The sequence below is a fragment of the Balaenoptera acutorostrata genome, chromosome 10 (assembly GCF_949987535.1).
Source record: "Balaenoptera acutorostrata chromosome 10, mBalAcu1.1, whole genome shotgun sequence".
Classification (NCBI taxonomy): domain Eukaryota; kingdom Metazoa; phylum Chordata; class Mammalia; order Artiodactyla; family Balaenopteridae; genus Balaenoptera; species Balaenoptera acutorostrata.
Genome location: NC_080073.1, coordinates 2,105,366 through 2,119,323, shown reverse-complemented (window position 1 = coordinate 2,119,323; position 13,958 = coordinate 2,105,366). Strand labels below are relative to the sequence as shown.

At 46.7% G+C, this 13,958-nt stretch overlaps 2 protein-coding genes across 2 annotated transcripts in view; both read left to right on the top strand.

The window, feature by feature from the left end:
- EFCC1 (EF-hand and coiled-coil domain containing 1) overlaps positions 1-5,856 on the top strand; it is a 32,065-nt gene extending 26,209 nt beyond the window's left edge. Inside the window, exons 5-8 of the mRNA XM_057554911.1 lie at positions 608-749; positions 2,555-2,695; positions 4,847-4,916; positions 5,720-5,856. Of these exons, the coding sequence (XP_057410894.1) occupies positions 608-749; positions 2,555-2,695; positions 4,847-4,916; positions 5,720-5,856 (490 nt within the window). The remainder of the gene's footprint in view (positions 1-607; positions 750-2,554; positions 2,696-4,846; positions 4,917-5,719) is intronic.
- Positions 5,857-10,543: 4,687 nt separating this feature from the next.
- On the top strand, positions 10,544-11,495 carry LOC103007763 (RNA transcription, translation and transport factor protein-like). The gene has a single exon (XM_057555113.1). The coding sequence runs from the start codon at positions 10,593-10,595 to the stop codon at positions 11,325-11,327; it is 735 nt and encodes a 244-aa protein (XP_057411096.1). The 5' UTR covers positions 10,544-10,592; the 3' UTR covers positions 11,328-11,495.
- The last annotated feature ends 2,463 nt before the right edge of the window (positions 11,496-13,958 follow it).

Below are 13,958 nucleotides of genomic sequence, written 5' to 3'. Positions count from 1 at the left end.
TGGGGGGCGGCCTTGACTTTTTAAATTATACTGTAAAGTTCAGTTGATTTTCCACGGTCATTGTTATCACCAACCCTTTAAGTCAACAAACATATACTAAGCACCTACTCTGTGCCAAACAAATTTGGGGGCACCAGGAAAACAGCACTAACCAAGACAGGCCCTCTGCCCTGGAGCCTCTGTTCCAGTGAGTGGTGACAGGTGTGAGGGAGAGGCGGGGCAGGGGCAGGACATGCTGGGAGGGCCTCTGAGAAGGTGCTGTTTGAGCAGAGCCCCGAAGGAAATGAGGGAAAAGCATTCCAGGCAGAGGGAACAGCAAGTGCAAAGGCCCAGAGGCATGTAGGAGGGGCCATAAGGAGCCTGCGGTGGCTGGAGTAGAATGAGTGAAGGTGGGTGGGAGGGAGGTCGGGAGGTCACGGGGCAGAGTTGGCGAGGCCTCTGGCTTTTGCCCTGATGAGATGAGGGGCCGCGGGGGTGGGTGAGCAGGGGGTGCCACAGCCCCGCTTAGCTTTCAGGGGAGACAGCCTTGGTAATAACACCCCCCTCCCAGGCTGGAGCAGAGTTTGGAAAGCAGCTCCCTCAGTGCTGGCACTCTCCTTCGCTGCAGGTGTGATGACCAGACGGCCAAGAAGCTCATGACCTACTTCACCCGCTTTGGCAGTGCCGACCATGCCCGTGCCCTGGGGGAGCTGGAGCAGCTGGGGACCCAGGGCTGCAGTGGGAAGACCCTGGGGACACCAGGGGAGGAGGTCAGCTGAGTCCCACAGGCTGAGAGCTGGACCAATGCTAGAGCCTCTCACAGGCGGAAGAACTGAGGGATCTCGGCCAAGTGCTATGCCCTATTCACAGATGCGTAAACCAAGACTCAGAGAGAAGATGATTTAGATCTAATGAAGAATATTTTGGTTGCAAGTTAAAGGATACATCTCAGATTAGCTCGAGTGAAAAACAGGAATTTATTAGAATACGGAGCTGGGAGAACAGTTTCAAAAGAACAGCTAAGATGAGCTTCAGGCACTTCAGCTTCCTAAGATGGATCCAGGGACTCAGATTGCCTCCACCTATCTGCTCTGTATTTTTCTGGGTGCTGACCTCACTTTCCCCTACTTCAGAGGGGCTTGCTCCATGTGGCAGGGAAAGGGAAGGTAGGACCACAGGCAGCTCTAGGCTCCCATCAGCCCACTGAAGAAACCCCAGGGGAACAATAATAGCCCAGTACATTAAATCCCAGGGAAGAACTCCAATGGTCCAGGCTCAGTCATGTGCCCATGCCAGGGCCAATCCCTGTGGTAGGCGGGCAGGGTCCCATGACTGGCAGCTCCATCAAAGTCAGATGAAATGGAAGAGGGACACTTCCCTCAAGGAAAGTTAGTGAGTTTGTTGTGGAGGAGGAGGGTGGCGCTGGGCAACACCAAGAGAGGTGTCTGTCTCCATCTCAACAAGAACACTTAGCATTTTTTTCTCATCTGTCTACACCATGGCAACTTCCTTGTTCCATAGTAATCAAACATGGAATGCTATGGAAAGTTATTATTTCACTAAGCCCTCTAGCACAATGCACGTTTGCAAACTGATTTTGATGAAAGAGTTTTATATTTATATACCTGAAATTCTAAATCCGTACTGTTCTGTTTTGTTTTGTGTTTTAAACATATCTGTGATCTGATACAGTTCCAAAGGGCATAGCGACCACTCCTTTCTAATTAAATCTCAAACAGGCGGCTGGGGAGCTCAGTTCCTGAGAGCCACAGACCACGTTCCCAGGCCTCCAATCTCCTGCCCGAAGCTGAGCGACCAATGACACCATGCCTTCGGCTGCTTCTCTTTCCCTCCATCGGGGCTAAGGGAGGGGGCTGCCTCACTCCTGCCATCCCTGCTTTAGAAGGCAGGTGGCCGTGCAACATTTTGCGACCTCCCACCATCCACCCTCTGGTATTTGGATGGGATCGACAGCATCAGTGCCCCCTGGCCAGGGGTGGGCCAGTGACTGTGGCGGGGCCGGTCGGGCCCCTCTCCTGGGGCTCTCTGTCCCGAGCGGCGGGGGTTTGGGGGGGAATGGCTGGAGAGTGTTCTCAGCTGCAGCACCCGGACAAGAGGCTCGAGATGTTTCTCTGCCTCGTCCTGAGGTTCTCCAGCTTCCAGTCTGTTCTGGGAACAAGGCACTAGCCTGCCAGTGAATTCCCCTTCTGTTCAAACTAGCCAGATCGGTTTTTGTTGCTTGCAGCCAAAAAACTTCAAAAAGAAAAAGCAGATGGATAGAGAAGAGAAGGGAGGATGGAGTCCTTCCACCAGAAAAGGAAGGATGTGTATTCTTACATCAGCCTGACTCACTGTGTGGCCTTAGGCCCGGCATCCAGCTTCTCTGGGCCTCAGTGCCATCCCTGGGGAGACGGCGGGGCTTCTATCTGCCTGGCCACCTGGCAGGCTTGGGGGGGCCAGATGAGATGACCTCTGTGAAAGGGTCAAGGCAGGCCACGGGCCCCGCCTGGGGATGGTGCTGTGAGTACGGGGCGGAGGGCAGCAGGGCGGGCGCTGAGCCCGTTGGTCCCCACAGGCGGAGCTGCAGCAGAAGGTCGATGAGAACGAGCACCTGAGGCTGGAGCTGCAGATGGTGGAGACAGAGCGGGTGCGGCTGTCCCTGCTGGAGGAGAAGCTGGAGGACGTGCTGCAGCTCCTGCGGAGGCTCCGGGACCTGGTAGGCTCACGGGAGCTGGCACAGCCAGGGCGGGGGAGGAGCTCGGGGTGCGGGGCTGGGGAGCCCGGCCTGTGTCGGGGACTGGCTCTGAGCTCTCCCCACGTGGGCAGGTGTCACCTCTACTTCCAGATGTAGAAAGAGCTCAGGGAAGCTAATCCAAAAAAAGGGGAGGCTCTCTAATTCATTTTATGAAGTTAATATAACTTTGATCTCAAACCCAGAGAACAATAAATATACTAAGAAAGGAAAATGATAAGCTACTGTCGTATTTAAATATGGATGCAAAAAATATTAAATAGCATATTAGTAAACCAAATCTGGCAGTGTTTAAAGAAATGCAATGTGACTAACTTGGATTTATCCCAGGAATTCAAAGATGATTCAAGATGAAACATCTATTAACACAGTACACCACACTGCAGATTAAAAGGAGAAAAACCACGTGTTCATCTCAATAGGTGAACAGTCAGTAACAGCTTCTCTTATTATCAAATCTCTTGGCAAGTTAAGAACAGGAGGGATCGTCCTTAATCAGATTAGGAGTCTCAGCCAACTGCCTCTCACAAACCTCACACTTCTTAGTGAAATGTTAGAACGAATTCTTCTAAAAATCAGAATCAAGACAAGCATGACTGTCATCACTGCTTGCGCTACACAGAGGTTCTAGCCAATGCAATAAGACAAGAAAAAGAAAGGATGTAGGCTTCCCTGGGGGCGCAGGGGTTAAGAATCCGCCTGCCAATGCAGGGGCCACGGGTTTGAGGCCTGGTCCGGGAAGATCCCACATGCTGCGGAGCAACTAAGTCCATGCACTACAACTACTGAGCCTGCACTCTAGAGCCTGCAAGCCACAACTACTAAGCCCACATGCCACAATTACTGAAGCCCACGCACTAGAGCCCGCGCACCGCAACGAATACCAGCCCCCGCTCACCACAACTAGAGAAAGCCCACACAAAGCAACGAAGACCCGACGCAGCCAAAAATAAATAAATAAATAAATAAATAAATAAAAAGAAAAAGAAAGGATGTAAGGACCGGAAAGGAAGAAACAATGTGATTAGTAATTATGTATCACATTTATCCACATAGAATACCGAAAAGAATCTAAAGGCAAATTATTGTGATTCTTTGGCAAGGTGCCCAATTTTTTAAAAAATCATAACACAGAAATCAATATTTCTAAATAGCATCAGCAAACCATTTACAAATTTTTCTTAAGAGACACTAACTTAGCCAGGATTGCACAGCCACTATGAGATGGAAGTAGGATGTGAACACAGGTCTTCAGGGTTTGAAGTGGGCTCTGCCTGCGCTTCAGGCTGCCCAGGATGTAGGGCTACCGAGGCCCAGCCTGATGTGACACAGCCTGGGAGAGTGGCAAGTGGCAGCCCCGCACCTGTGGGCTGTGAGGGTAGTGGTTCCCAGCACAGCTCTGGGCCATGGAGCCTGAGGGCAAATGCTGGTTCTTCCATCTCCCAGCTGGGTGGCTTTGGGCAGATTTCTCATTCTCTCAGCATTGCTTTTTTTTTTTTTTTAATTTTTAAAATATTTATTTATTTATTTTTGGCTGCATTGGGTCTTCGTTTCTATGCGCGGGCTTTCTCTAGTTGCGGCAAGCAGGGGCTACTCTTTGTTGTGGTGCACGGGCTTCTCACTGTGGTGGCTTCTCTAGTTGTGGAGCACGGGCTCTAGAGCACAGGCTCAGTAGTTGTGGCACACGGGCTTAGTTGCTCCGCGGCATGTGGGATCTTCCCGGACCAGAGCTCGAACCCGTGTCCCCTGCATTGGCAGGCGGATTCTTAACCACTGCGCCACCAGGGAAGTCCCCAGAATTGCTTTTTTCACTGCTTAAAATGAGAATAAAATAAGCTCTTTCAAGGATTAAAGGAGCTGATGCATCATCTCTGTTCACAGTCATTTCCCAAGTGCCTACTTGGGCACAAGGACAGTAATCTGTAAGCATGTGATCTCTGAAGAAATGGGTCCTGCATGCTGCTCTATCACCCACCTAGAGTCTGGGCGGTGTGGCCACCCTAGGGGTGGGGGCCAGGGAGGGACCATGGGCAGGGGTACTCTATCTGCCACAGGGAGCCACAGAGAAGCTCTCAAGGGCCACCAAGTGCCACCCGCCCTCCATTTCTTTTTAAGAACATATCGAAAAGAGCCCTGGGGAAGATTCTGCTGAGCACACTGGACGCTTGCAGGGACCCTGCACGTGGTAGGTGAGCCCCCTGACCCCATCTTCCAGAGCCTGGCCGCAGCTGGAGGGCATCCTGACCTAGCACCTCTGTCCTAAGTGTCTGGGCTGCAAAATGCCACCTCATTCCTGCCCTGCCCACCTGCAAAGGGTACATTCAGGAACAGGCTTCGGGAAGCTGAAGGTGCTATTTGACAAGAGCGGGGAGCAGACACCCCAGGGAAAAGGCCAAACAGAAGCCAGTGTGGCCAGACCCCGAGGGAGCCAGGCGGTTCCCTGTGGGCAGTTTAGACTCGCCCACAGTCCTGGGCTTACTGCGGAGGAAGGGTTGTTGTCATACCCATTCCACAGATGGGAAGATGGAGGCACAGAGAGGCCAAGGGCCAGCCGTGCCAAGACCTCAGGTCTCTCCCTTAAGTACTAGGCCATGTGGCCCCGTTGTTTAGACAAAGTTCAGGGCAGCGGAATCTCATCAGTGCCAGCTTGTGCCCAATGAAATCAGGAGGAGCAAGGCCGGCTCCTGCCTGACAGGGCCTCACATGCTGATGGGGAGACAGACTGGTGATGAGCATTTGCTCGCTGGCCTCAGTGGGCACTGCTGGGCAGGGGTCAGGTATGTCCACTGCCCTGAATGGTCCCTGGCACCAAGCAGGAGGTCAGAAAGTGTGAATTAGAAGGTCCCTTCCCCACGGTCCTCAGTGGGAGAGGAGCAAGAGTGGGGGACAGCTGAACAGGGCTGGGGAGGGCCCAGGGAGGAGGGGGAGCAGCTCTGTGGGCCAGAATGAGCAGACTGACCCGCCCTGCTGCCCACTCTTTCTTTCCAGAGGGGACGTCTGGCCCCTCAGCCACGCTGGATGCCCTGCACCGAGCTTTGGCTGGCTGTGAGCTCCTGCGTAGAGAGCCCTCGGCACCAGCCTCTGCAGCTCCAGCACTCAGCAACTCCCTCCTCATCTCCTGCTGAGGTTGCTAGCCCAGTCTGTGGGCCCCCTGGGCAGCCTGGCCACCGTCAGACCAGCCTCGAGGAACAGCCTGGCCACCATCACATGCTCAGAACCCTGGAGGTGCAGGCTCCTTCTGAGACTGGCCCAAGTTCAGAGCCCGGCAGCCATCCCTTCCTTGGATTCCTCCCAGATTCCCTTGCAGCCCCTGCATTCCTGCTGCCAGGGTCCACACTGCCCTACGGTTGCTGGATCAGCCTGTACCTGCTGCAGTCTCCTCTGCCCTTGGAGTGGAGCTGCACACTCTTCTGCCCGGTCCAGTCCAGAATCCCTTCCCTGGGCTCCCAGGGTCTCCTCCCCTTCCTCCCCACAGCATGCCTGCCGCAGGGACTCTGTGTTCCCCGGTCCACCGGGGAAACTACTCATGCCTCAGGAATTGTGGAAGGCCAGGCAGGGCTGGGGGAACTCCAAGGGGGGCAGCGTGATCACGGCAGGCTTCCTGGTGGAGCTGGCCTTGAACTAGCTCTAGAAGAGGGACAGGATTTAGATAGGCAGAGAGGAGGGGAGGGCATTTCATGTGAGGTAACAGCGAGAGCAAAAGTGTGGTGCCAGGAAGGGCCCCCATTAGTACAGAACCCAGAGCCCCTCTTTCCTGAGCACACAGTAGGTACCAGCCCTCATGGGGTCACAGGAAGGAGGAGGACAAGCTGCCTGGTCTCATCTACCTTAAACTCTCGTAGGGGAGACAGATACGTTGGCAAGTAGTGCAACGCGGCTGAAATCCGGGCTACCCTGAGGTAGGAGAGAGGGTTCTTAATTAAAACTGCAAACCCCAAAGCTATGTAAGAATGTGAAGGCATATGTGAATATACGAAAATTAAAATTTTTTTGTGTACAAAAAACTCCACAAATAAAGTCAATTATCAAAGCTAATGGTTTGATAATATTTTTATTAAAAAAAAAAAAAGAAGAAGAAGAGAGGGTTCTGAGAGCTCAGCCGAGAGGGATCAGTTCGAGCCAAGGAGGATGAGCACTACAGAGACGGCAGGATGAGGGCAGATGCCTGGCAGGGACGGGGGCACCTGGCAGGGATGGGGCAGGTCTGGGGGGGCCTTGATGACAGACGAGGGTTTAGGACTCCATCCCCCAGGCAATGGGGGCCCTGGCGGGTTCTGACCTGCCTCCCAGAGGGTGGAGCAGAGGGGAGGAGACAGGAGGCTACAGGACTCTGGGAGCACGGGGTCGCCGGGGGCTGGAGCAGAGTCATGGGGACACAGAAGGGGAACCGTTGGGGAGGGAGATCAGGGGAGCCCGGGACCAGCAGGCACTCCCGGGCAGGAGGCACAGGGAGGGCTGGAGGACAAAGCCCAGCCTCGTGTCTTGTACGAAACCTCATCTCATTGGAGGCAAGTTTATAATGTGGACTAGGATGTAGAAGTGCCCAGAGAGGGTGGATGAGCTACCCAGCATCACACAGCAAATCAGCATCCAAGACTGGACTGAGGCCTGTTTTCTAACCTCATATCTCACACAATTCCTACCACTTCCAGCTGTCTCTGGCTAGGAAACCCCCGGCTTGGGGTCTGGATTAGTTATGGTACAGGCTAAACCACCCTGATAAAAGAGATCCCGATATACTCTGGGTCAAACAGGATAGAACTCTCTATCCTGTAACAGTCCAGAGGTGAGTGGTCCTGGTTGACAGAGCAGCTCTGCTCCATGGAGTCACCCAGGGATCAAGGTTCCTTCCACTTTGTTGCTCTGCCTTGCCCTAGGGTGTCATCCTCCTTTGCATGGTGGAAGCCAATTCACCAGCATCGCATCTGCCCTCCACAGGAAGAAGGAGAGAGGAAGGGAAGGGTCAGGCACTCTGGCTCACATCTCCTCTACTCTCATCCCATTGGCCATACCTAGCTGCAAGGGATGCTGGGAAATATCATCTATAGCTGGGAAACCACGTATCCAGCTAATGCTAATATTATTTTTTAAAAAAAGGCAACCAACTGGACCAGGGCCAGCCACGCCCACCAGACCACCCCCAGTAGTCAGCCTGCCACAACAGAAGGACCTATGCAGTCCACATAGGGGACACCCTATGGCATATAGCCTGGCTGGAGGACAGTGCACTGCTGGGACACATAGGACATCTCCTACAAAAGGCTGCTTCTCCAAAGCTGGGTAATGTAACCAACCTGCCAGATACATAGAAATAAAAATAGCAAATTAGGCAAAATGAGGTGACAGAGGAATGTGTTCCAAATGAAGGAATAACATAAAACCCCAGAAGAGTTAAGTGAAGCGGAGATAGGCAATCTCCCCAAGAAAGAGTTCAAGGTAATGATCATAAAGATAATCAAAGAACTCAGGAGAAGAATAGATGAACAGAGTGAGAAGTTAGAAGTTTTTAACAAAGAGTTAAAAAATATAAAGAACCACCAAACAGAGATGAAGAATACAATAACTGAAATGAAAAACATACAGCAGAAGGAATCAACAGTAGATTATATGATACAGAGGAACAGATCAGCGAATTGGAAGACAGTAGTGGAAATCACTGAAGCTGAAGAGAAAAAAGAACAGAAATGAAAACGGTTTTAAGAGATCTCTGGGATAACATCAAGTGTACTCACATTAGCATTATAGGGGTCCTAGAAGGAAAAGAGAAAGAAAAAGGGACAGAGAATTTATTTGAAGACATTGTAGCTGAAAACTTCCCTAACCTGGAAAAGGAAACAGACATTCAGGTCCAGGAATCACAGAGAATCCCAACAAGAGCAATCCCAAAAAGGACCACACCAAGACATATTCTAATTGAAATGGCAAAAATTAAAGATAAAGAGAGAACATTAAAAACAGCAAGAAAAAGCAACAAGTTACATACAAGGGAACTCCCAAAAGGCTATCAGCTGACTTTTCAGCAGAAACTCTGCAGGCCAGAAGGGAGTGGCACAATATATTTAAAGTGATGAAAGGGAAAAACCTACACTCAAGAATACTTTACCTGGCAAGACTCTCATTCAGATTTGAGGGAGAGATCGAAAGTTTTACAGCACCACCCAACCAGCTTTACAAGAAATGTTCAAGAGACTTCTCTAAGCAAAAAAGAAGAGGCCACAACTATAAACATGAAAATTATGAAAGGAAAAAACTCATTGGTAAAGCAAATATACACTAAAGGTAGTAAATCAACCACATACAAAGCTAGTAGGAAGGTTAAAAGACAAAAGTAGTAAAATCTATATCCACAGTAAGCAGTTAAGGGATACACAAAAACATGTAAAATGTGATGTCAAAAACATCACAGTGAGAGTTCTCTGCTGGTCCAGTGGTTAAGACTCTGCACTTCCAAGACAGGGGGCGCAAGCTCCATCCCTGGTCCGGGAACTAAGATCCCGCATGCCATGCAGCAAGACCAAAAAAAAAAAAAATCACAGTAATTATGAGGGGAGGGGAGTACAAATGCAGGGATGTTAAAATGTGTTTGAAATTAAAAGGTCAGCAACTTAAAATAATCACACATATATAGATTGCTATGTATAAACCTCATGGTAACCTCAAACTAAAAATCTATAATAGATACACGCACAAAAAGAGAAAGGTATCTAAATACAACACTAAAGATAGTCATCATATCATAAGGGAAGAGAAGAATGAGGGAACAAAAACCCCAAAACAATTAAACAAAGTGTCAGTAATTACATGCCTATCAAAAATTACTTCAAATGTAAATGAACTAAATGCTCCAATCAAAAGACAGAGTGGCTGAATGGACATAAAAACGTATATATGCTGCCTACAAGGGACTCACTTCAGATCTAAAGAGACACACAGACTGAAAGTGAGGGGATGAAAAAAGACATTCCATGCAAATGGAAATCAAAAGAAAGTTGGGATAGCAATACTTACATCAGACAAAATAGATTTTAAAACAAAGACTGCAAGAAGAGACAAAAAAGGACATTACATAATGATCAAGGGATCAATCCAAGAAGATATAACAACTGTAAATATGCACCCAACATAGGAGTGCCTAAATACATAAAGCAAATATTAACAGACATAAACAGAGAAATTGACAGTAACAGAATAATAGTAGGGAATTTTAACACCCCACTTACATCGATGGACAGATCATCCAGACAGAAAAAAATCAATAAGGAAACACTAGCCTTAAATAACACATTAGAACAGATGGACTTAAGAGAATGTGTAGATCATTCCATACAAAAACAGCAGAATATACTTCTTATCAAGTGCACATAGAACATTCTCCCTGATAGATTACTTGCTAGGCCACAAAACAAACCTCATCAAATTTAAAAAACCTGAAGTTGTATCACACATCTTTTCTGACCACAAAAGCTAAGAAATCAACTACAAGGGAAAAAACTACAAAAAAACACGAACATGTAGAGGCTAAACAATATGCTACTAAACAACCAATGAATCACTGAAAAAAAAAGTCAAAGAGGAAATAAAAAATACTTGGAGACAAATGAAAACACAATGATTCCCCCCCCCACAAAATCTATGGAACTCCAATAAAGATGTTAAAAAAAAATCTATGGAACACAGCAAAAGCAATTCAGAGAGGGAAGTTTATAACGATACAAGCCTATCTTAGGAAGAAGAAAAATCTGAAACCAACCATCCTAACTTTATACCTAGAGGAACTAGAAAAAGGAGAACAAAACCTAAAGTTAGCTCGCCTCTCCTCTCCCGGCCGCAGCCCAGGGGACCGGAGCAAGCAGCGGGCACCATGTTCCGACGCAAGCTGACGGCCCTTGACTACCACAACCCCGCCGGCTTCAACTGCAAAGATGAAACAGAACTTAGAAACTTTATTGTTTGGCTCGAAGACCAGAAAATCAGACACTACAAGATTGAAGACAGAGGTAATTTAAGAAACATCCACAGCAGTGACTGGCCCAAGTTCTTTGAAAAGTATCTCAGAGATGTTAACTGTCCTTTCAAGATTCAAGATCGACCAGAAGCAATTGACTGGCTTCTTGGTTTAGCTGTTAGACTTGAATATGGAGATAATGCTGAAAAATACAAGGACTTGGTACCTGATAATACAAAAAACGCTGACAATGCAGCTAAAAATGCAGAGCCATTGATCAATTTGGATGTAAATAATCCTGATTTTAAGGCTGGTGTAATGGCTTTGGCTAACCTTCTTCAGATTCAGCGTCATGACGATTACCTGGTAATGCTTAAGGCAATTCGCATTTTGGTCCAGGAGCGCCTGACACAGGATGCAGTTGCTAAAGTGAATCAAACAAAAGAGGGCTTGCCTGTTGCTTTAGACAAGCATATTCTTGGTTTTGACACAGGAGATGCAGTTCTTAATGAAGCTGCTCAAATTCTGCGACTGCTGCATATAGAAGAGCTCAGAGAGCTACAGACAAAGATTAATGAAGCCATAGTAGCTGTTCAGGAGATTATTGCTGATCCAAAGACAGACCACAGACTGGGGAAAGTTGGAAGATGAACATTTTAGCATTTCAGCTTCTCACCTACTTAGTACAGTTGGGAACCATGTACGCTTTGGCATGTGTTTGGAAATGTCATGTCTTCAAGGGAAGAATTCCAGAAAATTGACTATGTTCTAGAGATTTACCATCACTGTATTTTCTTCAATAAAGTTGGGAAGGTGAAAAAAAAAAGAAAAACCTAAAGTTAGAAAGAAATCATAAAGATCAGAGTGGAAATAAATGAAACTGAGACTGAAAAAAAAATAGAAAAAAATCAATGAAACGAAGAGCTCGTTCTTTGAAAAGATAAATATTGATAAACCTTTAGCCAGACTCATCAAGGAAAAAAGAGGGCCCAAATCAATAAAATCAGAAATGAAAAAGGAGAAGTTACAACCTACACCACAGAAATACAAAGGAGCATAAGATATTACTACAAACAACCATACACCAATAAAATGGACAACCTAGAAAAAAATGTACAAATTCCTAGAAATGTACAACCTCCCAAGGCTGAACCAGGAAGAAATAGAGAAAATGAACAGACTAATTACCAGTGCTGAAATCTGAAACTGAATCAGTAATTAAAAGAAAAAAAACTCCCAACAAAAGTCCAGAACCAGATGGCTTCAGAGGTGAATTCTACCAAACATATAGAAAAGAGTTAAACACCTATCCTTCTCAAACTTTTCTAAAAAATTGCTGAGGAAGGAATGCTTCCAAATTCACTCTATGAAGCCAGCATCACCCTGATACCAAAACCAGACAAAGATAACCACACACACACACACACACACACACACACACACACACACACACACACACAGAAAAGACAATTATAGGCCAGTATCACTGATGAACATAGATGAAAAAATCCTCAACAAAATATTAGCAAACTGAATCCAACAACACATTAAAAGGATCATATACCATGATCAGGTGGGATTTATCCCAGGGATGTAAGGATATTTCAATATCCACACACAAAAATATCAACGTGATACAACACATTAACAAATCGCAGAATAAAAAAATCGTATGATCAGACTTTTCTGATGGTGCAGTGGTTAAGAATCCGCCTGCCAATACAGGGGACATGGGTTCGAGCCCTGGTCCGGGAAGATCCCACATGCCGTAGAGCAACTAAGCCCGTGCGCCACAACTGCTGAGCCTGTGCTCGGGAGCCTGCAAGCCACAACTACTGAGCCCATGTGCCACAACTACTGAAGCCTGTGCGCCTAGAGCCCATGCTCCACAACAAGAGAAACCTGCACACCACAATGAAGAGTTGCCCCTGCTCGCCACAACTAGAGAAAGCCCGTGCGCAGCAATGAAGACCCAAGGCAGCCAAAATTAATTAATTAATTTTTAAAAAATCATACGATCATCTCAAAAGATGCAGAAAAAGCTTTTGACAAAATTCAACATCCTTTTATGATAAAAAAAGAACTCTCCAGACAGTGGATATAGAGAATATACCTCAAAATAATAAAGGCCATATATGATAAGCCCACAGCTAATATACTCAATGGTGAAAAGGTGAAAGCATTTCCTCTAAGATCAGGGATATCCACTCTACCACTTTTACTTAACATAGTATTGGAAGGCCTAGCCACAGCAATCAGACAAGAAAAAGAAATAAAAGAAATCCAAATTGGAAAGGAAGGGTAAAATTGTCACAGTTTGCAGATGACATGATGCTATACACAGAAAATCCTAAAGATGCCACCAAAAAGATGACTAGAGCTCAATGAATTTGGTAAATTCGTAGATACAAAGTTAATGTACAGAAATCTATTACATTTCTATACACTAACAATGAACTATCAGAAAGAGAAATTACGGAAACAATTCCATTTACAATCACATCAAAAACAATAAAATAGGGAGTTCGCTGGTTGCCTAGTGGTTAGGATTCTGGGCTTTCACTGCTGTGGCCTGGGTTCAATCCCTGGTTGGAGAACTGAGATCCCACAAGCCACACGGCGCAGCAAAAAAAAGAAGAACAAGAAGAAAACACCTAGGAGTAAATCTAACTAAGGAGGCAAAAGGCCTGTACTCAAAAATCTGTAAGACACTGATGAAAGAAATCAAAAACAACACAAACAGATGGAAAAGGTTTACCGTGTTAATGGTTGGAAGAATATTGTTAAAAATGACCATACTACTCAAGGCAATCTACAGATTTAATGCAATCTCTATCAAATTACCAATGGCATTTTTCACAAAACTAGAAAAGTTTTTTCATTTGTATGGTAATACAAAAGACCTGAATAGCCGAAACAATCTTGAGAAAGAACAGAGGAGGAGGTACCATGCTCTGTGATTCAGATTATACTACAAAACTACAGTAATCAAGGCAGTATGGTATTGGTACAAAAACAGACACATAGATCAATGGAACAGAATAGAGAGCCCAGAAATAAACCCACATACCTATGGCCAATTAATCTACAACAATGGAGGCAAGAATTTACAATGGGGGAAAGAATCTCTTCAATAAGTGGGCTGGGAAAACTGGACAGCTACATGTAAAACAATGAAATTAGAATATTTTCTCACACCATATACAAAAATAAACTCAAAATGGATTAAAGGCTTAAATACAAGGCTGGAACTCCTGGAGGAAAACTCCTAGAAGGATAAAA